The sequence below is a fragment of the Nannospalax galili genome, unplaced genomic scaffold, assembly GCF_000622305.1.
Source record: "Nannospalax galili isolate Female #2095 unplaced genomic scaffold, S.galili_v1.0 scaffold324, whole genome shotgun sequence".
NCBI classification, from domain to species: domain Eukaryota; kingdom Metazoa; phylum Chordata; class Mammalia; order Rodentia; family Spalacidae; genus Nannospalax; species Nannospalax galili.
Window position 1 is genome coordinate 2738613 of NW_008353027.1, and position 27013 is coordinate 2765625.

A 27013-nucleotide genomic window follows, 5' to 3' on the forward strand; every position below is an offset into this window, starting at 1 on the left:
TACTAATTGGCAAAAAAGAGGTCAAACTATCCCTTTTTGCAGATGATATGATACTATACCTAGGAGATGCCAAAAATTCCACCAGAAATGCCTAGAACTGATCAACACTTTCAGTAAAGAGGCAGGTTACAAAATTAATCTACCTATTTTTTTTTAAGATTTATTTTATATGTATGTGTGTATGTGCACTGCATATGTGCTTGTCACTCATGGAGGCCAAAAGGACACCAGAAGTAAGCATTGGATTCCCTGGAACTAGAGTTATACATGTGATTGCAAGCTGACTTGTGGGTGCTGGGAACCAAATCCAGGTCCTCTAAAGGAGTTATGAGTGCTTATAAGTATTGAGCCATCTCTCTGGCTCCATTTACCTACTTTTGTTGAGTACCTACCTCCTACCGTATCTCAGCAGAGTTCTAGGCATTGAGAGCAGAGTGTGGGACATATGAAACCACCATGTAGTAAATATTTTAAGAGTCTGAGACAAAGAACAAAAACTGATAAATTTATAAGATACGTCAGACTGTGATAACTTTTGTGGAAACAATATCAGTGTGAGAGCAGGGAGTTGCAGTTGAACTCTGTTGCTCGGGTGATGAGAAAATGCCTGAGAAGGTGGCATCTGAACCGAGACCTCAGTCAACTGAATGAGTAAGTTTGTTAATATGGGGGAAGTGATTGCTATTCAAATGTAACCTTCTAAGCAGAGACTGTGAGGCTTCAGTGAACTGAAGAGCTTCCGGCCAGCCATCATAACTCAGGGAATTGATTGATGGAATGGGTCTAGTGTTAGGGCTGGAAATTGACAGGAGCCAAAAATATATAGGAACATGTAGGCCATGATTATGTGTGAAGTTTGCATTTATTCTTGGTAAGGCGGGTAACCCTTGAAGAATTTGAGGGAAGGGTAGTGATATGACCTGTTTTATTTTGCCAAGATCATTGGCCACTGTGTGAAAGATGGTTAGGTAGGAACTAAAGCAAAAAGACCAGTTTGGAGGTAAGTAAGAAAAGATGATGAATTCGTTCCTGGGGATGGCTGTGGACATTGACAATAGTTGTCAGATTCTGGACATCTCAAATGAGCCAGCAAGAACTGCTGATAAATTGAGGGGATGGGAAGAATTAAGATGGTTCCTAATTTCTTATATGAGCCTAGGTGTTGCAATTTGGATAAAGGATGATATGATTTACTGAGGTTTGGATGGGAGCAGGAAGAGTTGTAAAATCATGAGAACTCTCTGGGACATACAAGGTCCAAAAGACATGAGGGACGTTAGTGATGTGAAATACGCATTTGGCTGAGTCTTTTTGAAGTTCATAGTGGAAAGGGCTGCGGATACAAATTTGGGAGCTATCAAAATCTTTTTATTGTAGTATTTTAATGTATATATAGTTTATTCCAAATGTATTTTTTCATGTATATGACAATATATTGTTTGGCTCCTTCCTTCATTTTCAGTTTGTTTACTTTGTCAAAAGGACCTTTATTAGATATACATATACCTTTATTACATATATATGTGTAAGCCAAAAAATTAAAAAAAACTATTGTCACAATACTCCTTTCACAGCAGAAATTTGTTTCTTACAGTTCTGGAGACAAGAATCCAGGCAGGCTTGGGTCTCCTGAGGGTCTTGATGAGTTTTCCCTGTGTCCACACTTGACTTTCACACAACCCTGGTATCTTCTTTTTCTCATAAGTACACCAGTTATATTAGACTATAGCCCTACTCTTACTGTGTGTTTAAGTGACCTGTATAAATAAGACACACTGGCATGAAGGCTGGAGGGATGGCTCAGTGGGTTGGGATTTCTTACCCATTTTCCCTTGCTGAGATGTTTTCTGGTCTGAGCTTGCATAGACTTGTACATGCTGTCACCATTGCTGTGAGTTCATATGAGTAAATGACCAGCTGTCTGGAAGACTCTGTTTCCTTGTGGTCATCCACCCCACCTGGCTCTTAGAATCTTTCTGCCTCCTCTTCTGCAGTGATCTCCGAGCCTTAGGAGGCAGAGGTTTGAAATAGCTGTTCTGTCCAAGAAAAGTATTCTGCAGCCACTTGTTCTTTGCACATTGACTAATTGTGGGTGGGTCTCTTTGTTAATCACCATCTGCTGTATCAGGAAAGTTCTCTGGTGAGAGTTAAGAGATGCATTCATCTTAAGTGTAGAGGTTGCATTGAAAATATGTCACATAAAGCTAAGCATATCATAGATACTTTTTATGAGTTTGACCAGTTCTTTAATTCTGTAATAGTCTCCATCTGTTGCAAAAAGAAGCACCTTTGATGAGGTGTCAAAGGTACACTTGTCTGTAAATATGAGGATGCACATTTTAGAATAAAGTAAGAAATTACATTTGTCTACAGATATGGCAGAGGTAGGTTTTTTCTCTAGGATCCATGACGTCTCCAGCCATGTGTTTTTGGCTCTACTTACAGTACTGCACATGAGTTCCCTCCCATTGAATGGGCCTTAATTCCAATTAGATAGCTGTTGATTAACCCCAAAAGTGCCACTATTTCACCATTTTGCTGGGCCATTCATTTATTAGACTTCATAGCTGGATAGGACCATTGATTGGTTTTCTTTCTTGGCAGCTTACATAGTATCCTCTGATACCATGAGATCTAGTGTTCAGGAAGGAGGCTTCCTGGTCAGTTCCAGCTCTATTGCTCCAAGTCCTGTGTCTCATATGTGGGCTTTCTTCAGCAATAGGATCTTACCTTCAAGTTCAGGGATGTAATCAAGGGCAGTGGCAATAGCCTGTGTTATTTTGGGAGTCTCTTGGACTACCCTGACCAACAACTCTAAGGAAGGTTACTCCTGCCCAACACTGTTTTTTTTGTTGTTGTTGTTGTTGTTATATAGCCTTCAGCTAAATATATGTATTCATTTATTTATTGTATGTGTATTTATCAGTAGGGCTTTGAACTAATACATTTCCCTCTGATTCTTCATAGCAGCTAAGCATTATTTGTCTCTCTTCTCACTTCCCCATTTAACCCTCCCTACTCTCTCCCCAGTTAAACTTCTTCCCCCTTGCCCCATTTCCCCCTTAATAACATGTCTCCTACTATCCCCCTCTCTTGAGCATGGTTATTTCCATTTTCCTGACTCCTGCAGTTAAACTGAGATGTATACTCACATTTACGGATTTAGAGCTAACATCCACAAATGAGAGCTAGTGTTCGCTTGTTTTTCTGAGTTTGTATTACTTCACTTACTATAACAGTTTCTATTTCCATCTGTTTCATGATTTTGTCTCTCTTCACTGCTGAGTAGAACTCCATTGTGTAAATTATCATTTATCCTTCATCAATTGAGGGACATTTAGGTTGTTTCCATTTCTAAGCTATTGTGAAAAGAGCAGCAATAAATATGGCTGTATAAAAATCTCTGTAGTAGGATGAGTCCATTGGGTCTATGCCAAGGAGTGCTATGACCAGATCATATGCTAGATTTATTTTTCGATTTTTAAGAGTTCTTCTGGCAGATATCCACAGTAGTTGCACTAGTTTGTAATCACACCAACAGTGAATGAGGGTTCCCTGTTCCCCACATCCACACCAGCATTTGGTGTCATTTGTTCTCTTAGTCTTAGCCATTCTGACTGGGGATAGATGAAATTTTAACATGGTTTTCATTTGTATTTCTCTAATTATTAAGGATGTTGAACACTTTCTAGGGTGTTTCTTAGCCATCAGTTGCTTTTTTTTTTTTGAGAGAGATCCCTGTTGAGCTCATAACACATTTTTTAATTGTGTCATTTGTTTTTTGAGTTCTTCGTATGTTCTGGTTATTAATCCACTGCTGAATGAGCAGCAGGTGAAGATTTCCTCTCACTCTAGGTTTCCTCTACACTTGATTGGTTGTTTCCCTTGCTATATAGAAGCTTTTTAGTTTAATGGGGTCCCATTTGTCAATTGTCAACTTAATTCCTAAGCAACTGATATCCAATTTGGAAAGTCCTTTCCTGCACCTATATCTTATAGGGCACTGCCTCTGTTTTCTCCTAACAGTTTCAACATTTTAAGCTTTTCATTGAAGTGTTTGATCCATTTGGAGTTAGGTTTTATGCATGGTAATTATAGGTCTAATTTCATTCTTCTACATGTGGAGATCCAATTCTGCCAGTATCACTTGTTGAAGATGCTTTCTTTCCTCCAGTGTGTGTTCCTGGCACCTTTATCAAATGTCAGCTAGGTGTAATTGTGTGTACTCATATTTGGGTCTTCTGTTCTGTTCCATTGATCTACAGGTCTGTTTTTGTGCCAATATCATGCTATGACTATGGCTCTGTAATATAGATTGAGATCTGGTAAGGTAATCCCCCAAGCATTGCTTTTTGTGCTCAGGATTGTTTTGGCTTTCTGGAGTCTTTTGTGGTCCCATATGAAGAATGTCATGGGAATTTTTATTGGGATTGCACTGAATCTATAAATGACTTTTGGTAGGATGGTCATTTTCACTATATTGATTCTACCAATCCATGAGCACTGGAGGTCTTTCCATCTCTTCTCTTTCTTCAAAGACTGAAACTTTTCACTGAATAGGTCTTTAATGTCTTTGGTTAGATTTATCTCTAGAATTTTCTTTTTCTTTTCTTCTTTCTTTTTTTGGAGGCTGCTATGAATGGAAGTGTTTCTCTAAACTTTCTCTGATTTCTTGTTAGTTGTATATGGAAAGGCTTCTGATTTTTGTAAATTGATTTTTGTAGCCTTCCACGTTGTTGAAAGTGTTGATCATTTCTAGAAGTTATATGGTGGGATTTGGGGGATCTCTTCTGTATAATATATTATTTGCAAATAAGGATAATTTGAGTTCATTTCCAATTAGTACCCTTTTTATTTTCTTCTCTTGCCTTATTTCTCTAGCTAGAGTTTCAAGCATTATATTGAAAAGGAGTGGAGATAGTGGACAACCTTGTCTGGTTCTTGATTTTAATGGGAATGTTTCAAGTTTTTCCCCATTTATAATTACATTGACTGTGGGTTTGTGTATATAACCTTAATTATATTGAGGTATATTCCATACATTCCAATTCCCTCTAGAACTTTTATCATGAGTATATGTTGCATTTTGTTAAAGGCCTTTTCTGCTTCTATTGAGATGATCATGTGATTTTTGTCTTTAAGTCCATTTATATGATGTATTGTGTTTATTGTCTTACATATATTGAACCATGTATCTCTGGCATAAAGCCTACTGGATCATGATGGATGATCTTTTTGATGTGTGTCTGTATTTGATTTGTATTTCATTGAGAATCTTTGCATCTATGTTCATTACGGATATGGGCCTATAGTTTTTTTTGTGTGTGTTTGTCTGCTTTTGGTATTAGAGTACTGGCATCATAGAAGAAGTTTGGGAGATAGAGTATAGATTTTTCAAGTATTCCCTTATATCTTTTTTGTTGTGATGTATCCCCTTTCATCTCTGATTTTGTTGATTTGGGTTTGTTCTTCCTTTCTTTTGGTTAACCGGGCTAAGAGGCTGCCCATCTTGTTTATCTTTTCAAAGAACCAGCTCTTAGATTCATCTATTCTTTGTAAATTTTTTTGCTTCTATTTCATTAATTTCTGCACTGATTTTTGTTATTTCTTCCCTTCTGTTGGATTTGGGTTTGGTTTCTTCTTCCCTTTCCAGAATTTTGAGTTGTACCATTAAGTCATTTATTTTTGCTTTTTCTGATTTTTTAATGTAAGCCCTAAAACCCAAAAGCTTCCCTTTTAGGACTGCTTTTAAAGTGTCCCAGAGGTTTTTTTTTTGTGTTGTATTATCATTATCATTTTCATTTGTTTCCAGGAATCATTTTATTTCTTTCTTAATTTCTTTTTTGGTCCACTGATCATCCAGGAATGTGTTGTTTAATCTCCATGAGTTTATGTAGTTATGAGAGCTTCTTTTGCTATGGATTTTAAGCTTTATTGTGTTGTGGTCTGATAGAATGCATGGAATTAGTTCAATATTTTTCTATTTGTTGAGGTTTGTTTCTGTCCCAGTATATGGTCAATTTTAGAGAAACTTCCATGGGCTTCAGAATAGAAAGTGTATTCTTTGGTGCTTGGGTGCAATACTCTGTAGATGTGTGTAAGTGTGGACTTACTTTTATTTTTTCTGGTTGCTCTTCTATCAATGTTGAAGTCTTTCCATCTATCCCTCCTGAAATGTGACCTCTCCTGGTCTCCCTCCCCTTCTCTCCCCCTCCTCCTTTCTACATACCACTTGTTTGTGGTAGTATGTCTTAACTACTTTATTTTACATTTTTAAATCTAATCTGTCTGAGCTGTAATTTCATGTAATTTTCTTCTTTTTATTTTCCAGTTTACCAAGTCTACCTTTCAGTAAATCTGCTATTTGATAATTCTGTTGAGTGTTAAATATAAACAATGTCATTTTCATATCTGATAGATTTATTGAATTTTTGTACTTTCAAATGTTCTTCGTTATTTTGCTAATATCCTGTTGCTTATTTTTGTGGTTTCATTTTTTTGTGGTTTCATCTTTTATTTCTTAAAAAAATGTCATCTCTAGCTGGCTGGAAAGATGGTTCAGTGGTGAAGAGCGCTTGCTGCTTTTACAGAGGATCTGAGTTCAGTTCCCAGCATCAACACTGGGCAACTCACAACCACCTATAAATCCGGCTCCTAAGGATCTGATACCTTCCTCTGGCCTCCAAGGGCACCCCCATGAACGGAGCACAAACACACGCACGCACATAAAGAAAAATCTTTAAAAATATTTATCTCTGGCTATTTTATAATCTTTTTACTTCTTTTTCTTTTCCTTGGAGTGAAAGGAAGCCAGTTCTGAGGCTACTGACCTATGACGTCATCTACTTGCTACTTGGAGAGCTAATATCAGCATTAACCTTCAGGGCAGCCTGTTAGATTTTATTGCCTGCTCCTTGCCCAGGTTTTTTAAATGTTTGTTTTTAGCCACAGTTATGCTCTAATTTTCTATAAACCCATAAAAAAAAGTTCATTGGGTGTCTCTAGAGAGCATCGTTGGACATACTAGTGGAAAGAAAAATTTTGCTGTTTAGGTGTTTTTGATTTGTTTTTAAGTCATCAATTAGGGTTTCTGTTCTGGGGGTTTTGTTATTTTTTAATTTCTAGGAATTTTCTTTATTTGTTTTTTTAAATGCCTTTGAGCATATCTTAGAGTCTCTTACTTTGGATCATATTTTCCAATTTCTTGTTATCTCATCAAGTCAGTGGTTCTCTGACAGGCTAGTGATAAATTGCCATAGAAACTCTTTGAAAATTTATGTGGAAGATTGGTCTGTACATTTTGGGAAAGGGTGGTTAGTGTCACTTAGGAATACTAGACAGCTTCAGTGTGTGAGACAGAACCTCACATGACAGCACGCCACCTACATTATTATTTTTGGATACTTCTGCCAGCATGTATATCAGTGGAAAACCTGCTTCTAAGCAGCTGAACATCAATTTTCATTCTGCTTTACACTTAAGTACAAATAATTTTTCATGTATTGTATTATATGCCAAGATTTACAGAAATTAAATCACACTGTAAATTGAAGAAAGATTATACTTCATTTTGTTCTCTTACAAGAATGGTTTGCTTCTAAGAAAAAAATGGTGATACTGACAGCTATATCAGTTTGTTGTTTGAGTTGTCAGTATACATTACTGACGGAACAGTTGTGGTTGTCACATGTCAATATGTAATAGGAGATTTGATACTCCTTTAGGAGATTTGAATAAAAAAATTACCAATGTAGCATATCAATGTTCTGATTTACATTTTAATATTCCATCTCACATAATTTTTCTTCCTAATTGAGGTAAAGCTTCCTGAAATACACAAGTCTTAAATGTACAATTTAATGAGTTTTGATCAAATATACCCTCACATTACAAATACCCCAATCTGGGACTGGAGAGATGGCTCAGCAGTTAAGAGCACTGGCTGCTCTTGCAGAAGACCTGGGTTCAAATCCTAGCACTCATATGGTGGCTGACAACCATTCATAACACCAGTTCCAGGGGATCTGTCCCCCTCTCTGACCTCTGTGGGCATTGCATGTCACAGGTGCACTTATATACATGTAGACAATACTCTCACACTTAAGAATAACAAAATATTTTTAAAAAGCAAACTCCCCAATCAATACATAGGATACTTTCATCATCCCCTGAAGTATCTTATGCTTATATCCAGCTATGTCTACTATATATGTAACGACCCTTGATTTTTCTACTCATGGGCTAGTTTCACCAATTTAACATAAATAAAATGAATTACAATGTATGCAGTTTTATAGCTAATTTGTTTTACCAAGGTTGCTATTTCTATATTTGCTACAGTTTGTATATGAATGTCCCCCACCGGGGGTTGGCTTCCAGCTGATGTATTTTGAGAGGTGACTGGGTCATGAGCACCAACTTCATCAGTGGTATAACTCATAGATGGGTTCGTGGGTAAATGTGGAGGGAAGTGGGTCAATGAGGTGTGCTTTGAAGACTATCTTATCTCTGGACCTTTCCACTCTGTTCTCGCCCTCTCTGCTTCCTGGCCAAAATAAATCTTTCCTCCTTCAAATTGTTTTCCTCAGTTATTTATCATAGCAAGCAAAAGCCAACCAACCCTATATCACTAGGTCATTTTTATGTTAATGTTTCACAAGGACTTATATCTCTGTTGCTAGGCATTTGGGTTCTTAGAGTATACTGGTGTTTTGAATGAAAGTGCCATGAACTATTCATATAAAATCTTTCTGTGGGGGCTGCAGAGGTGGCTCAGCAGTCAAGATCACTGGCTGCTCTTGTAGAAGACCCAGGTTCAATTTCCGGCACCCACATGGTGGCTAACAACCCCATCTATAACTCTAGTTCCAGGGGAATCCAACGCCCTCCTTTGATCTCTGTGGGCATTGTACAACATGGGTGCATTTACATACATGCAGTCAGTACACTCATACACATAAAGTAAAAATAATTTAAAAAGTCTTTTTGTGGATATACAGTTATTCCTCTTGAGAAATTACATAAAAGCAGACTTCCTAGATCAGAGTAGTTTTACAAACCTTTTAAGGGGCTGAGTTTTCTAAACCAGAAATCTTCACTTTGCCCCTCATCTGTCTCAGTATTTGAAGTTGAGTCTTTTAATTTTGGCCTTTCTACTGACTGCAGAGGAGCATTTCATTTTGGTTTCAATTTTTGCTTCCATGATGGCTAATGATTATCCTTACTGTACTCTGAGCCATTTGTATTTCTTCTTGTGCTGATGTGTTTTTTAAATTTGCCTTCTTATCACTGAGTTACAAGAGAGTTTTTTAAAGATTAAATTTATTATTTTTAATTATGTATACCTGTGTGTCTATCTATATGTGAATATGTGCATTGAGTGCAGTGCCTGTGGAAGCCAGAAGAGGGTACTGGATTCCATGGAACTGGAATTACAGGTAGTTGTAAGGCACCTGACGGAGGTAGGAAACCGAACCTGGGTCCTCTGCAAGAGCAGTATGCTCTGTTAACCATGAACCATCTCTCCAGACCCCAAGAGTTCTTTTTACTGTATATTCTGAAAACAGTTTCACTAACAGAGTTATACTCTATGAAAATTTTTTCTTTTCATTTTCATATCAATGATTTTTGATGAGCAGGACTTAATTTATCATTAAAAAATATAGTTGGAGTGGCTGACAAGATGACTCAGCAGGTAAAAGTGCCTGCCTTTTTGAGGCAGGGTCTCATGTAGCCCAGGCTGGCTTTGAATTTGTTATGTAGCTGAGGATGACCTTGACTGATCCTCCTGTCTCTACCTCCTTAGTGCTGGGATTATAGGTGTGCAATACCACACTCAATTTTATGTGGTACCCAAGATCAAAGCCCTGTGAATGCTAGATAAGCACTATACAAACTGAGGTACATTCCCTGCTCTCTACTGCCTTTTAAAATAAAGACTTCCCTTTTTTACTTCTCATTTATTTGCCTTGGGAATTTTGTTGGACATCATTGACCACATAAAAGTATCAGGATTATGGATTTTATTCTCTATAATAGCTTATTCATCATAATGCTAACACCATAAAGTTTTGTTTACTTTTCTCAAAGATTCTCAGCTGAGAGTAGTTCTGTCTTGCATAGGTTATTTGGCAATGTCTCAAAATATTTTTTCTTCTTTCAGCTGTGCAGATGAGTTGGTACTTATTTCCAGTGGAGAGGGTAGCTGAAGATATTGCTAAACATCTGATAATGCACATCACGATCTCCCATGAGTAGAATTATCTGGCTCAGAATATTGTAACACCAAAATTAAAAGGCCCTGCTATATGTTGGTTTATAGTAAGTCTTGGAATCAGATACTGTAAGTTCTTTAGTCTTCTGTGTCCTTTTCAGAATTGACTTGAATAGTCAAGATTCTTTATATTCTTATGTAAATTATAAATGAACTTGTCATCTGGAGATTTGATGAGCATTGCATTAATCTATAGAGTAATTTGGTGAGAACTGAATCTTAATGCTTTGATACCTTTTTTGTTTGTAGACTTCACAGTAAAGCTATCTGAATTTGGAGCTTTTTTAAAAATATTTTATTATTTTTATGAGTATGTGTGTACTGCCTGCATGTAGGTAAGTGCACCCCCCATTGGATCCCCTGGAACTGGAGTTACGGACAGTTGTTAGCTGCCATGTGGGTGCTGGGATTCGAAACCAGGTCTTCTGCAAGAACAACCAATGTCCTTAACTGCTGAGCCATCTCTCCAGCCCTGGAGCTTTCTTTAAAATTTTTTTCATTACATTTCTGTGTGTGTGTGTGTGTGTGTGTGTGTGTGTGTGTGTGTGCATGCGCACACACATGGGGGTTGGGGGGGGCGGTTGTCCCAGGAATCAATCTCAAACTCAGTTTGTCAGGCTTGATAGTAAGTGCCTTTATCCACCAAGCTATCTTGCCAGCCCATGTTTATTAAATTAAAAATATATATGTATATACACAGAAAGTATATTAGCAAGAGTTCTATAGGAATAAAGAACCAGTAAGTGTAGAAAGAAAAAGGTAGGAGAGGGAGAGGCAGAGAAAGGAGGAGGGAAGGGGTCAGATTGTTTGACTGATTTAAGGAATTGGCTCACATTGTTGTGAGGGCTCACAAATCTGCAGGCAAGTTAGAGATCTTCTGTGTCAGTGCTGCTTAAAAGAGAAACTACCTCTCAGAGTTATTTAACCAAGATAGCTTCAGATTTGCTCTGACGAATTCTGATTTCTCTCAGAACTGTCCTGTCCTGAACAGAGTCAGAGTCCTCTTACATTTATTGAATAGCACATCAGTCAGGGAAAGGGAAAGGAATGAGGTGCTTGATCTTCAAGAATCTCTACCCAGAGTTTATAAGTTATTTTTCTGACCCTACTGACCCAGAACAACATACAAAACCACAAGCAGATGTCAGCAACCTGTGCCTATGCGTGGTCTCCATCACTTGTGTGGGATACATTGCTTCCAACATTATTGGTGCTTTCAGGGTGGTCTCAGGTCTAATTGCCATATCTCTCTCTCACACACACATTGTTCTGAGTCAGAAGCATAACAGTCACAGTAGGGAACATGGTATATGAGTAAAGCTGTGCGTTCTGCTTAGCTTAGAAAAGCTAGTTACATTTAAATGAGCTCAGTATACAGTAGGAAAACAGATTGAAAATATAGTTCTAAATGATCTCAAAGCATGTGATTAACTTGGTTCCAGAGAAGTTATTCCCACAGCCCTGGACAATAGAAAAGGTCATCTCTATTCATCTTTTTGATTGTGTTTGGAAATTGTTTTTTGTCATGCTGCATAGAGGCCCTGATAAGAGTTGTTGTTACTGCTGGGCATTGTGGCGCATGCCTTTAGTTCCAGCACTGGGATTAAATCTATTTCCAGCCTGGGAGGCAGAGGCGGGTAGATGAGACCCTATCTCAAAAACAACAACAACAAAGCTGATGTCACTGCTTGAATCTTAGTACTTTCAAGGCAGAATTTGTAGGAATGAGTAGGACAGACCTCTGCAGACAGGCCCAACAGTAATCCAGGAAGAAGAGATGTTTTATAGCTCTAAGCTATAGGTGTTCAGGGGACAGAATTCATTCTTCCTCAGGAGTCTTTTGCTCTCAAAGACTTCAGCTAATTGGGAGACCCACCCAATGGGTAACATAATCTGTTTCTTTATTTCTATATTTGTTTGTTCATTTTTTGAGACAGGGTTTCCCAGTATCTTCAGCTGGCTTGAAACTCCATATGCAGACCAGGCTGGCCTTCATCGCACAGAGATCTGCTTACCTCTACGTTGAGAGTGCTGGGATTAAAGATATGTGCCACCATGCCCAGCTTAAATGCTAATCACTGCTGAATCTTACATTCACAGAAACATATAAACTGGTATTTGATTGAAAATTAATTACTATGGCCTGGCAAGGTTAGTACATGAAAATGAGTCATCCCAGAAGGCAGTTCAGACTTTCTTTTTGTTCTCATCTCTTTTCTTGCATTGTGGTTTTTTTACCCCAGAACTATATCCTTTCTTAATAATTAGTGGGATGTTTTTTGCATAAAACTGTCCATTATATTCCTTGTATCAATTACTGGTCTACTTACTGGGACAAAAGCAGCTTGAGAAAGGTAGAGTTTATTTGGACTTACGGTTTGAGGAGATGGTCCATTTATGCTGCGGTGCTGCTCACGTTATATCTGCAGTCAGGTAGCAAAGAGAGACATGCTTGTGCTCCACTTATTTTCTCCTTTTTATTCAGCCTGGAACCTCATTCCAGCCCATGGAATGATATTGTCCACAGTAGGCAGGTCTTTTCACCTCAACCTAATTTAGATAGTCCCTCACAGACATTCATACAGGCTTCTATCTCATCTAGTTGGTTCTAGATCCCATAAAGTTAGCAGTAAAAATTGTCACAGATCTATCCCTTGTTAACTTGATACACAAACACATTACTTTAATTATAACCTTCCACCCCTTGTCCCCATAAGCTCATGGCCAATTTATAATGAAAACACATTCAGTCCAACTTTAAGAGTTCCCATGGCTTGTAGAACAGTGTGGCTCACAAGTCTTCCCATCTCAAGTAACCTAATCTAGATAATCCTTCACAGACCTATCCTTAGACTAACCTAATCTAGGAAATTCTTCACAGGTGTGCCTAGAGACTTGTCTCCTAGATGATAAAAGTATTACCCATCACACCATTCCTTTATAGCTTTTAATTTCCCACCATTTCTGGGGAACTTGCTAGGCTGATGTACAGCCCCAGCCTTCTTTCCATCTATCCTTTTAACATACATAGCAATATTCCACGTTTCATTTCTGAAAGTGGTAATTTTTTTCTTCTGTTTTTTATTTTTAGTCCATTTTTTCATAGGATTTTATTAATCTTCTCAAGGCAAAATTTGGCTTTAATTTTCTGTTGTTTTCTGTTTGTTCTTATTTTACTTATTTTGGGTTTCTTTTACTACTTTTTTTTTAAACTTCATTAAATAAAATAAACTACTGATGTTTAAACTTGTATTCTTTTCAAGTACAAACATTTAAAGACCTAAATGCTGTGTTAGGTATATTTACAATTTTTAATATATTTTGTTTCATTTTCATTTCTTTTTCTCTCCCTGTAGCCCCAGGTGGCCCATAATTTGCTATGTAGACCAGACTGGCCTCAATCTCACAGAGATCCACCCAAGTCTAACTTTTTTTTTTTAATTTTTAAATTTTTTAAAATTTTATGTGTATGAGTGTATTGCCTGCATGTAGGTAAGTGCACCTGTGTCATGCAATGTCCGTGGAGGACAGAAGAGGCCGTCAGATCCTCTGGAACTGGAGTTAACAGACAGTTGTTAGCTGCCATGTGGGTGCTGGGATTCGAACCCGGGTCTTCTGGGGATTCGAGCTCGGGTCTTCTGCAAGAACAACCAGTGCTCTTAACCGCTGAGCCATCTCTCCAGCCCCCAAGTCTAACTTTTAAGTTTACTGGGTTTACTTACAGGGACATGAGTGACTCAGACAGTTGTATCACCCAAAAGTCTCACCCCAGCATGGGTAATGATGACTCACAGAAGCATGACTGGAGTCCCACCTCAGCCAGCCTTCTGTCCCCTCCTTGCTCCAGCATGTCCCCAAACCAAGTGCAGCTGGTGAAGCAGGAGGGAGTGGATGGCTAGAGTTGCTTTCTTAGGGGAGCATTAGTCCTACTACTGTCACAGTACATATACCTTGCTATTGCTATATTGAGTTGCTTGTTTGGGTGTCATGAGTGGTTGCCAGGGTTTTTTGCAGAGGTGACCACAGTAGTCTCTGCTCCACAATGGCAGTGTTCCTGTTACTCCTGGAGGCAATAGCTGAATCACAACAGGTTATATTCCAAATATAAATCCATATAGATTGTTATTTTAAATTCCAGGATAAGAATAAGCATTATAGAAAGGGCTATATTAGTGTGATAATGTTGAGTTATTGCTGTAAACATAAAAAAATGTATTTATTGCATTGGCTACACCTGATTTTAGCCAAAAGACTAAGAAGTGATTTATTGTATTGTCTCAATCTGACCCATCCAATATTTGAAGTATTTGGGTCTGATTCTACTGACTGAGGTCCATGGTACTCTATTTTCTTTGGTCTTTTATCCTTTTTAAAAAAACAAGAAGTTATGACTGGCTAACATTCACCTGTAGTTCTTTGAGTCCTCAATTAAAAGTATATTTTCTCTGGGGAGAATTTATGTATACTCTATTATGTACCTCAAGCTACTTTTATCACCTGGGAGCCATGTTAAAATAAATTCACAGCTATAACCCCATAGAGTCTGACTTTGGTTATTAGTTCTCAAGAGAGAGCTCTATTTTTCTTCCAGCACTGTATTGGGGACAGAGGAGTTCTCTTACCATCTCCTTCCTCGTGGTAACTTATATTTTCATGTATGTGGATATTGAGAATATAATTTCCAGGGGTCTAGCTCTGTAGAGCAGGGCCTCCTATTAGATGACTTTGGATAGGTCTTTGGTTTATTTCTTGACCCCTCTGCCTCTGCTCCATCACCTACCTTCTAAGGGAAAGCTTAGTTACCAGTGTTGTGTAGCCGTTTCCAGGGTGAAAGTCTGTCAGTGTTCAACTTACCGCCTTAGTTTCTTTTTTGTATTTCATTTTCGAATTCTAAGCATTACTTACTTTTCTACCTGATCAGCAAAACAGAGAGAGAGAGAGAGAGAGAGAGAGAGAGAGAGAGAGAGACTGAGACTTAGTATGTGGCCCTGACTAGCCTGGAACTAGGGAACTCACTATGAAGACCAGGCTAGCCTCAAACTCACTGAGATCCACCTGCCTCTGGCTCCCGAGTGCTGGAATTAAAGGCGTACACCACTACACCTAGTTTAAAATATTTTTTTAAAGGGAATTTAATGCATTGGTTTTTCTTTCCTACAATTATTTTGTCAATTTTTATTTTTGTTATTGTGGGTAAATATTTTTAAAATACTTGTGCCTTTCCCCCCCTTTGTGAATTGCCTACTTATGTCTATATTCTCTCTCTCTCTCTCTCTCTCTCTCTCTCTCTCTCTCTCTCTCTCCTCTCCTCTCTCTGTCGTCTGTGTGGTGAGTGCTCAGGTTTATATGGGGGTGCATGCACATACATGTATAGACTAGAAGTTAACTCTGTGCATTCCCTCAGGCATCTTTTACTTTACCTTTGGAACTTTTTTTTTTTTTTTTTTTTTTTGGAACTTGCCAAGAGACTAGGCTGGCTGGCCAGCAGCAGGGGTCTATTAATAGTCCCAGGGGTCTATTAATCTCTACCTCCCTAGCACTGGGGTAACTAACATGAACCACCACAGCTGGCTTGTTTACCTGGGTTCTGGAGATTCAATCTAAGCCCTTACACTTTACTGATTGGGCTATAGCCGTGTGCAGTCTCTCCCTAATAATTCGCAGTTATTGAGAGGTTTAGACATGTGTAAATAGTCTGGCTCCATCCAGGGGATTTCAGTGCTTTTCTTACAAGCACTTCAGTCTTCCCTCCACATTTAGCTTGACAGCTGTCTTCATAAGGTCACAAACTTAAATGGTGAAATAGTGAGAGAGGGGAGTTCTTTGAAAAATTTTAAATTTTATGTGCATATATGTGTGCCCGCATGTATGTATATGTACTATGTGTATGCCAGTGCCCACGGAGTACAAAGGGACTGTCAGATCCCTTGGAACTGGACTTACAGGCCATTGTGAACTGTCTAATATGCATGCTGGGAATTTAACCCCAGTCCTCTGCAACCGTGAGTATTCTTAACTGCTCAGCCTCTTCTCCAACAATTCTTTAAGGGATCAGTGATTAGAGAGATCTCAGGGGTGGTCTAGTAGCATCACCATCATATTAGTCACATGAACACCTCTGTGACATGAAGTTTCTCCTGCAAGGAGAAGACGGAGTAGTCCTGTGGCCATGAAAACCTTACATGGCTTTGTCTTCAGCTCTAATTTTCAAGATCAGACCAACACAAGAGGAGAAAATGCCAAGATTTACAGAGGTTTTCTGAATATTGTAGCAATTTTCCTTGCTCAGTTTTCACCTACCTTCATGGTAGTGAAGTTTTAGAACTGCTGATTCTTGGCAAAGGGCCATATGTAGTTGGTCACAGGAGAGCCAATTTGACTAGAGGCAGAAGCGGGACAGAGGTAATTTACCTTTCATCTATTCTTTGTCATTTTCCTCAGCAGTAACTGGTGCTGGAACTTCTTCATAAAAACTCAGACACTGCCAACATTATTATTTGTATCAACTGCAACTCAGTCATTGTGATGTCAAGACTCTGAATAACACAGCAGATACTCTGTTGGCTAAATGCAGGATAAAGTCTTTCAGTATAGCTCCTTTGGGACAGTTGGCTTGCAAACAGCCAGCATAAGCTATGCAGCTGCTCCCTAGCTGCAGTTCATCAGTCATGCTGCCGAAATTGACTGCTGACCTTTCTATATCTTACTTTCCTCTGAAATTGTTCATGCTACCTTCTGTGTTAACAAAAGAGAGAGGGAGAGAGAGAGCAGGGGGGATATGATGGATGACCTGAACACCTTGTTAGTTGAAGTCCTTGTTTTATATACCATATATATTTAAGGGTATTTTTATTGTGGTATTTAAGTTCTTATATATATTCTTTGGACGTTTAGATCTACTTGGTAGTTACAGATTATTGCTTTACTTATAATGATGAAATTCCTCTTTTAAAGTTTCTTATGCTCCAGTCTATTGTTTTTATTTATCATTTAAACTTTCTTGAGTCAGGATCTCACTATGTAGCCTTGGTTAGCCTTGAACTCACTATTTAGAGCAGGCTGGCCTGTAACTCATGGGTGTCTCCTGTCTCTGCCTCCCAGGTGCTAGGATTACAGGCATCTACCACCATGCTTGGCATCCAGTCCAGTGTTTTAAAAGAAAGAAAATTTTTCATTGTCCATTGGAGAAAATTTTCAGTATATACAAATGTCTTTGGACTGACTTATAAAGTAATATCATAGAGTGTTTTTTTAAGTACAGGTTTGCATAACCAAAGCATAAAATAAATCATGTGATGAACAAGCAAAAAGCATTTACAACTATCAACACAGCACTAGTGGAATTATATTTCTTTGAATGGTTTCTTTGAATGGTGCCAGTGCTTATTTACAACAGACGTCACACCTCTGACATCAGAGACTCTGGCATGATGTGCTGAGAAGCAAGTATCTCTGGAGTTTTACATTTTTTAGCCAGGCAGCTGAAGTAGATGAATGAGCAAACGTTTTTAGGCTATTATAGTTTAATTCTTCTATGTAAGCAGCTAACTCCTATCTAACCATTTTGAGATAAGTTAAATGTATATCATTCCTTAGCATTTGATAGCAGTAACCTTCTAGAATACTCTATACCTAAAATAAAATGTGACCCAACAATAGAGGAGAAACTGTTCGCTTCCAGCAAGAATGAAAGCTTGCAATTTGAACAGTTGTAACATTGCTGCTGCTGCAAAACTGCATTGGGCTCATGTGCGTGCATAAGTGGAAGTCACTCCTGTCCCAGATGCTCCCCCTTCGTTGTCTTGGGCCCTGCATGCAGCACTGGCAGAGGGCCCTCTGCCTGCGGGCTTCAGCTCTATTTCAAAACAAACTGCTTCTACTCCCAAGGAATTGGAAAACATTATGTTATCTATGTTTGGGTACATTTTTCTCTTTGTTTTTTTTAAACTTTTCCATTAACCAGGACAGATTACCTGTCTGAGATGTTGTTTGTCACCTAAAGAGAGATAACAGTTCTATTTCAAATAAAGATGTAACTTATGACCTAGAATTCATTACTGCTTCTCAAGTTGTGGCACAAAATAGCTAACTCTCAACAAATGATTATTGTTTCATGATTGCCGCATAATCTGCCAAAGTACTTTTAAACCTAATGGGATGACAAAATGCCTGGTTTATAGACAGGCCTAAGCGGAGTGCCCTAACATGGAAAAGGCTCCCTCTGGGCCCTATACCTGGAGGATTTCTCTCCCCTTCTGTAGCCTCTTCTCTTCTAAATCAGCTACAATGTGTTCCATCCCCACTTTGCAGTGACCTGCACTCCACTCATCATATATCTTGCCACACATTTCCATCTTAATTGTTTTTCTAAGGTGATGAAAGGCTGGGAGAAGACCTAGTGCTGTATTTTAGCTGCTTTCCAAGAGGCTTTAGTACATTTTTAGCTGTTGTTACAAGACAGACCATGCCATTAATCAGAAAGAGAGAGAAAACTAATAAATCTGAGACATTTCAAAAAATATAAGACATCGAGTAAAGTGAAATATAAAAACAGATTTTATTATCCAGCTAACCATTGGCATAACCCTCTTGAACATCTAGTATAAAGTTATGCACAGAGTACATATTCCTAAGTGCTTTTTTATTTATGAGAATGATAGAATACTATAAGCTATTGAATCCGCTAACTAGCAAGACAAAGAAAATTCCCTATCATACAATCAACTAACAAAAGAGGTTGGCGTTGTAGTTGGCACATAAATAAACCCTCTTTGACCCTAATACAAACCCCACTTTAATTAGTCTGAAAACTGAGATTTGAAGAAGATGAGAGAATTCATTTCCACTGCCACCGATTGTAAGAATTTCAAATTCCTTTTTGAGTCCATGCTGCCCCAGAGGTAGTGAACACAGCCATCTAAATACCTATCTTTTACTATGTGCTAAAAAGCTGACTGGCAATTGTATTGATGGACTTGCACTTTTAATTTAATAATGCTGAGAATCTACTCTTATGGTGGTTTGAGAGAAATAGTAAACCATAGTTACCTAGAATGACATCTTTTAAGGAAGAAGCTACTTATTTTTATAAACAGTATTAACCTTGTTACTATATTTATATCCATGAGAAAGTCATTTTCTATTTAAAAACCAACCAACTTTGGTCATTAGAAATCTTTCAAGAGTATTCTTATACCTAACAAATTTATATGCTTTTCAAGATTATTTCACAAATAGGCAACTCAGGATAGCAAATTCAAAGAGTTACTATGGGAAATGCTAATAAAGGTCAGTAAATGTTAATTGATAATGATGATGAAGTTCAAGGAAAATAGCAGTTGATTAAAGAAGTGTAGGCTCTCATCCATTTTGATGCCTGTGTCAACAGGCATTCACACGTTTGAACCTGTTGTTGACTGATATACCCATACTGCATAATGATCTCAGAATAGAAAAGCCAGTTCTCCAGTTAAACTCAGTGGATTTCTATAGTGTTTTCCTTCTAAACAAGTCGAGGTCTGTGCTGGTGAAAGGTTGAGCCAGAAATGTCAGGAAGTCATTTTTAGTTCCCAGAAAAGAAACAAAATCCATGGACCTCCCCACTCCTGTCCTCCATTCTTCCCTTCTTCTCTTCTCCCTCCCATCGCTCCCTCTTTCCTTTCTGAGGCATCAGTGATCTGTTGAAAACTGTTTTGAGAGGTCTACTCTGTGTTAGTCATTTTCATTACAGTAATTGGTCTTAGAGTGATCCCCTTGGTAAGATTTAAGACTGTATACAGACTCAGAATATAGACTCTGGACTGTATTCCAGTGCTACTCTCAATTAACTGCTGGGAAGCTGAAAGAGGAGGAGGGGAGGAAGGGGGGAGGGGAGGGAAGGGGGGAAGAGGAGGGGAAGGAAGGTGGGAGGGGGAGGGAGGAGGGGAAGGGGAGGGAAGGAGGGAGGGGGAGGGGGAGTAGGGAAGGGAAAGGGGAGGGGAAGGAGGGAAGAGGGAGGGGCAGGGGAAGGGAAGCAGAAGGGGAAAAGAAAAGGGAAAGAGAAGGAAAAAAGAGAAAGACTATTGATGTCTGGATTATCAAAGATTCTGACTTAATGGGTCTAGAGTAGGACCCAGACATTAATATTTCTAAAAGCTTCTAAGATGATTGTGGAACCACTGTGATATCACTAACAATAATGATGAAAGTCAAATTATAAAATGGGTTTATATAAGTATAATGCCTTTTTTTCTTTTTTTCATTACACAAATAGCGTATTAATTCTTTTGCTACTTACAAGGGAACTATAAAACCTTATGAGAAATGAAATGCCCCATTACTAACGCTATTGTCCTTGCTAGATGTTACCACTGTTTACTTATTAATCATTTATCCTTCTAGCTTTTCCATGCATTTAAAAATGCATATAATTATTTAATCATGAATAATGTATTTGAAGCATGTGATTTTTCTGTATTGGTTTGCAAATTTTACTTAATAGTCTGTCTTGGAGATTTTTTTTCCATGTCAATGTATATAAATCTACCTCAATTTTTAAAAATTCCTTTATTTTCCTTTACTATCTGAAAAATGTTTCTTGGTGTATTTATTGTTACTATTATCATTCACTTTTTCTAACCTTTTGCCAGTGTGAACTAAGCTTTGTTCACATGTTCATACCCACACCACTGTGCTTACAGCATGGTGAATATTCCTGAGGGCCAGTGTCTGCAGCTACAGTTGCTAGGTCAGAGTACATGTATTAATATTTTGAAATTTGCTGTCAAATTGCTCTCTGAGAGAAAATCCAAATTTACATTCACTCTAACCAGTAGAATCTGGTGGCAGTTCATTTCGACCACACTACCATAGGATCAGTCTTTTCTCAGTTTGCCCAGAATTCATGAGTCAGTTTGATAGCACCAATTATGGCATGCCAATCTAAAACTTTGACTTACAGTCTTCAATATGTGATTGAAGGGAATGGAAAAGCTATCTGCAAATAACAGAACATTTTCAGCATAAGAATATGGGGGGAATAGAAATAAAACATGTCCGTGGCAGTGAGAAGTACGCACTACACCAAATCCCAACCTTTCATTTTATAGGTAAACTCAAAAGAAAACTTGGTGAGAAAGCCATAACCCAGGAAAAGTCTGCTTTAGATCTTGAGTGCGCACGCATGTGTGCCTGTGAGAGACAGAGACAGAGAGACTTTTAAATTCAAGACCCTATATTTTTATATTTACATGTAATAAAATTATATCAATATGGTTGGGATCAACATTTTTATATAATAAAATGGAGGTGAAATTTATTATTTTGAATCAAAATTTCTTTCTAGGCAAATTCCGAGTCTTAATTTTTTCTCAATACAATATAGATATTAGCACACCCATTTCATGGGATTTGGGAGGTTATATTAATGCAATATTTTAAAAATCCCTAACACCTTATCAGGAACATAGTAAGCTGTCATATTTATTATTATGTCTCATAATTATTTTAATTCTGTTACAGTATGGTTACAATATATGTGTAAATTACTTTTTTTGAGACAGGGTTTCACGTGGCCCAGAGCTCAACAGTTATGTAGCCAAGGATGACCTTGAGCTGCTGATCCTCCTGCCTCCACTTCCTGAGGGCTGGGATTACAGATGTGTTCCACTACATTGGGTTGGTTGTTTATATGTAGTATTGGAGGAGCCCAGGAATTCATGCATACTAGACAAACACTCTACCAACTGAGCTATATCCCAGCCTCAAAATACTTCATTTTTTTTTTAAGCATGAATTAAAGAAATAGAGGAGAGGATGGAGAGATCTCTCAGAGAGATGGCTCAACCATTCAGTTCCCAGTATCAGGGGATCTGACACCCCTCTGGCCTCTGTGAGCAGCCACAAACATGTAGGCTCACACACACGCACACACACACGCACGCACACACGCACACAGATAAGTAACAGAGAAATCTGACAGTGACAAAGATGCTGATGAAAAATTTTTCTCATGTTAAACGTGTATTTCTTCTTAGAAGCTTCTATCGCCATAGATATTTTTGGAAATTCAGTATATTTTAATACTATACTGATGAAGAATATATAGAAATGAACTTTATCAGAATATTTTATTTAATTAATTTAAAATTAGAAAAGTAAATTTATCAAAGTACAGGTTGCTTTGAGAGAAGCCAGAAGACATGTACACTGATAAAGAACAGCTCTAGTCCTGTGTTTCAGCTAGATTTCCTACTCTGCTCAAGCATTTTCAGACAGGTCCTGTAGAGAGAATAAATGAAATCCAGGACAGCTATTTAGATTGCTGGAAGCTATCAGAACACAATGGAGTCTTTCTGTGAAAGGTTGAGATCACAGCCTGCCTCTCTCATCTTAGGAGGTAACAGGGTGGGCAGAGTATTCCCATCAAAAGCTGCATTCTGGATCTTTTCAGCTCTCTTGGGTTCTCTGACAAACATTTCAACCCACCCATCTCCCACCAACACCATGCTGGGTTGATTGACAGACAATTGAATTTAAAATGTGTTTAGGCAGAAAACTACAGAGCTGAAAAATGTTGTTGGTATGATTTCTGGATATGTGTGTATGGATGTGTGTTGGGAATTGAATTTAGAACCTTATATGTGTGCAGCTACAGTCTCTGCCCCTCATCTCTAGATTTTAGTTGGACTGCATCAAGGTTAAAAATGATAAAGAATTCTTAGAGAGAGTTTCCTGCAAATTAGTTCCTGAAATTCTTTCCAGTCTGTGATTTTTCTTAAGTCCCCGTGGCCTCCCATTTGAAAGTCGTTGTGGTCCTTCTCATCTTGGGGATTTTTATCAGTGCCCTTCCTATGCCTTCTTCTATCAAAGTTTGCCCTTTTTCTACTTTTCTCTTCCCAATGCTGCTGTACTTCTCTTTCAACGTTTCATTAAAGTTTCCAGATTACTGTGTCATTATCGGTGCTCAGATACAAATTGGAGTTTCCATGTCTGTTCTTAACATTTCCAAACACTTGATGCATTCCAACTTGTGTTTTTCCCATAATACGTCTACATAGTCTCACCTGACTATATGACTACTCTCCTGATTTAAATAAATAAATAAATAAGTCCTGGAATCAAGGGGAAGCACATAACTGAGGAAGCCTTCATTTAGGCATCGAAGTGTTGCATACAAATAACATCCAAATATATTTTACCTCGTGATAACTTCCACTTAGCTCAGTTCTAACCATTATTGCTGAATTTGCTCATTTGAAAATACAGTTCATGATGCCAAAGAAACGGATGAGTAGTTAGGAGTGCTTATGGCTCTTGCAGGGGACTCAGGTTCAAGTAGCTCCCAACTGCCTATAACTCCAGTTCCTGGGGATCTGAAGCCCTTTGGTCTCCACAAGCCCCAGCATGCACATGTGCACATAAATTTATGCAGACACCCAGACACATACATAAAAAGTAAATAAATCTTTTAAAAAATACAATTTACTTATTCATTTATTTATATAAAGAAACAGAAATTTCCTGAGTCATAAGTGCTTCTAAATTCTGATTTCCAAATCAAATTTTTCATTTTTTTTAAAATGGAATCATCAGCTAGGCATGATGGCTCACATTTTTAATGCCATTACTTGGGCAGCATAGGCAGGTGAATCTCTGAGTTCGAGATCAGCTACATAGACAGTTCCAGAGCTATATAGTGAGACCCTGCCTCAAAAGCAAGTAAACAAAAAGCAGAAACTTGGGTATGTTTTGTTAGCACACACACATTCAATGAACTTGTTTTGGAACATAATAAAATAAATAGTTCAAAAGGCTTAAGAGATCTGTGGGTTTTGTTTATTTAATTTTTCCGTCCTGGGTCTCCTGTCCTATCTACTGATGGCATTCTCCTTTCATTTAGAAATTTTAATTCTTATTTTGGTAATCTTTTAAAAAATTGGCACATGCCTTTAACCCCAGCACTCAGGAGGCAGAGGCAGGTGGATCTCTGAGTTCAAGGTCAGCCTGGTCTACATAGCAAGTTCAAGGCCAGCTGGGGCTACAGGTGGGGGGCCTGTTTCAAAAAGACCAAAAAAAATTTTTTAAAGTTGACTCTGATTTCTTTAATTTTTAGAATTTGTTTTTTTATTTTTGTCTACATGAATGTAAGTGCACCATGTGCATACAATGCCCACAAAAGTCAGAAGAGGGCGTTGGATCCCCTGAAATTCAAGTTGTGGATGGTTGTTAGCTGCCATGTGGGTGCTGGAATGGCACCTGGGTCCTCTGCAAGAGCAGCCAGTGCTCTTAACTGCTGAGCCATCTCTCCATCCCCTGCTTTAATTTTTTAAACCACTGCTGGGGATCTGTCCCAAGGTCTAACGCTTGCTAGGCAAGCAGATAGTTTTAATTTTTAGGTCAGGCTATGGGAATTTACAACCAAGTGTGTCTGTAGTTTTTTGTTTGTTTGTTTGATATAGTCCTTTGCTCATGACACTTTGTGTCCCTATATTTCTTAGGCTTGTGGCTATGTGTGAGTATACTTACTATTTTTATGCCTTCATCATAATGTAAAATCATTCAGACTAACAAAACAAATGAATTTGGAGATGAGTAGCGTGTACAGAGGGGTCTAGACACATGTACGCCATGCATGAGATATGTGGCTGTGAAGTGATTGATAGCTGATTGATAAGTGAAAGGTAGCCAAACATTAGCATTGTGGTGTCAGTCCCTTGGGAAGAGAGGGCTTTCATAATAGGATGTGTTCTGCATTCTTAGTGATTGATGTTGAATGACTAAACAGAAGAGGAGAATAAATACAACTCCTTTCCCTTTTAAAGGCTAAACACATATATACTAAATGCAAATCTTTCAATGTAAAAAGCCGTTGGCCTATTGATAGCACATATCTGAAAAGCTAAGGACCAGTTAACTATGCAGCTCAAAATATAGGCAAACCAAAATTGCATATTTTCCTTAAAAATAACTTTTGCAACCCAAATGTAATGGAAAACACACAAAATATGATCTAAGACCTATTTGTGAAAGTCGAATTCTGACATTAGGCCCTTGGTCAGAGAGTGGGCAGAATGGTTCCCTGAACTGTATAAGGCAGCACGTACCACAATGACTGATGAAACTGATGTTTTTGCAGGAGAGCCAACTGTATTACTAGAGCCTTCTACTCATTTTCTGTCTTTGAAAATGAAGTTCCAACTGTATCTTGGCCTCAGGAAGTGAATTTAACCCAAAGATGATATTGTACAGATGGGCAAATTTAAGAATTTACCAACTATAGAAGAGAGCTATGTGGGAAAACATTTTTATAAGTAATGTGGTCATGTTCATAGGTGCCATTTTTTAAGAGTGTATTTTGATTACCTGAATTTCAAGCATTAGTAACGCAGTACCTACGGAGGTCAGAAGAGGGCATTGGATCCCCTGGAACTGGAGTTATAGATGGTTGTTAGCTCCCGTGTGGGTGCTGGGAACTGAACCCAGCTCCTCTGTAAGAGCAGCCAGTGCTATTAAACTGCTGAGCCATCTCTCCAGCCATTTAACATTAAAGTTTTAAACTGATAAAATGTAATTTGGTCTATAATTTCCCTAACTGCTGAGCAAGTTGTTAATTCTTATCACAGCAGGCAGCTGCATTTTTATGCTCATTTTAAAAGCCAACTCCATTTTTTTGTTTTTGTTTTTGTTTGGTTGACCATGTACTGCCCTCTGGTGGGTTAAACTATGCTTTGAAACAGCCCATCAAATTGAAATGAATCATTTCTATATGGAAATGTTTATTATTTTCCTATTTTGGAACCCTTGTTTTCACTGGCTATTTTGTTTAACACAACTAATTTATAAGGATGCTGGAACATTTTAGTGATGATGATCCTTTAAGCAATCAGTATAAGCAGTGTAAATAACATTATATACGTCTAAGAAGTGTAATCTCATTGATAGTTGGTGTATTTTGGTAATTTAAAAATTGCATTTAAGTAAATGATTATTTCTATTCATATTATTTAATATAATTTTAATAATTAATTTTAAATTTTAATGATAAATGCTACCTACTTCTAAGATATTTTCCTCGTTCTTCTTCACAGATGTTACAACTGTGGCGGCCTTGACCATCATGCTAAGGAATGTAGTCTACCTCCTCAGCCAAAGAAGTGCCATTGCTGTCAGAGCATCCTGCACATGGTGGCAAACTGCCCACACAAAACTGTTGCACAGCTGCCCGGCAGTTCTCAGGGAAGACAGGAAGCAGAATCCCAGCCATGCACATCTCCTTCCCCTAGAGAAGTGGGAGGGGGGCATGGCTGCACGTCACCCTTTCCTCAGGAGGTTAGGCCAGAGCCGTCTGAGCGGCCAGGCAGGCCACCTCAAGAAGCTTCTTCCATGAAGGCGTTTGTAGCACCCGAAGAGCAAAACAAAAAGGGGCCTTCAGTTCAAAAACGGAAAAAGACATAATACTTGTTAATGCCTCATGTTCTCTACCTAGTTGGGAAGTCTACCTCATGCAAGTACAGGGAACAGTATTCCACAGACAGCAGCTGACCTGGGATTTTAACTACTGTTGAGGACTGTGAATATTTTAAAAAGACAAATCACTCTAAGCAAATTATGTTTGAGCAGGATGTCATGTTTTATACAGTTCAGAGAATGAAATACTATGTGTGTGCGTATGTGAGAGGGGAAGACCTAGGTCTGTGTGTATGAGGATTTTACATAGGAGTGCAAACACGTATGTGAAGAATGTCCGTCTTTATATTTGTG

The 27013-nt window shown here is 38.2% G+C and overlaps 1 protein-coding gene across 1 annotated transcript in view; it reads left to right on the forward strand.

Annotated features, from left to right (window-relative positions):
- Positions 1-26707, forward strand: part of Lin28b (lin-28 homolog B) — a 148133-nt gene extending 121426 nt beyond the window's left edge. Inside the window, exon 5 of the mRNA XM_008850322.1 lies at positions 26341-26707. Within this exon, the coding sequence (XP_008848544.1) occupies positions 26341-26707 (367 nt within the window). The remainder of the gene's footprint in view (positions 1-26340) is intronic.
- Positions 26708-27013: the final 306 nt, after the last annotated feature.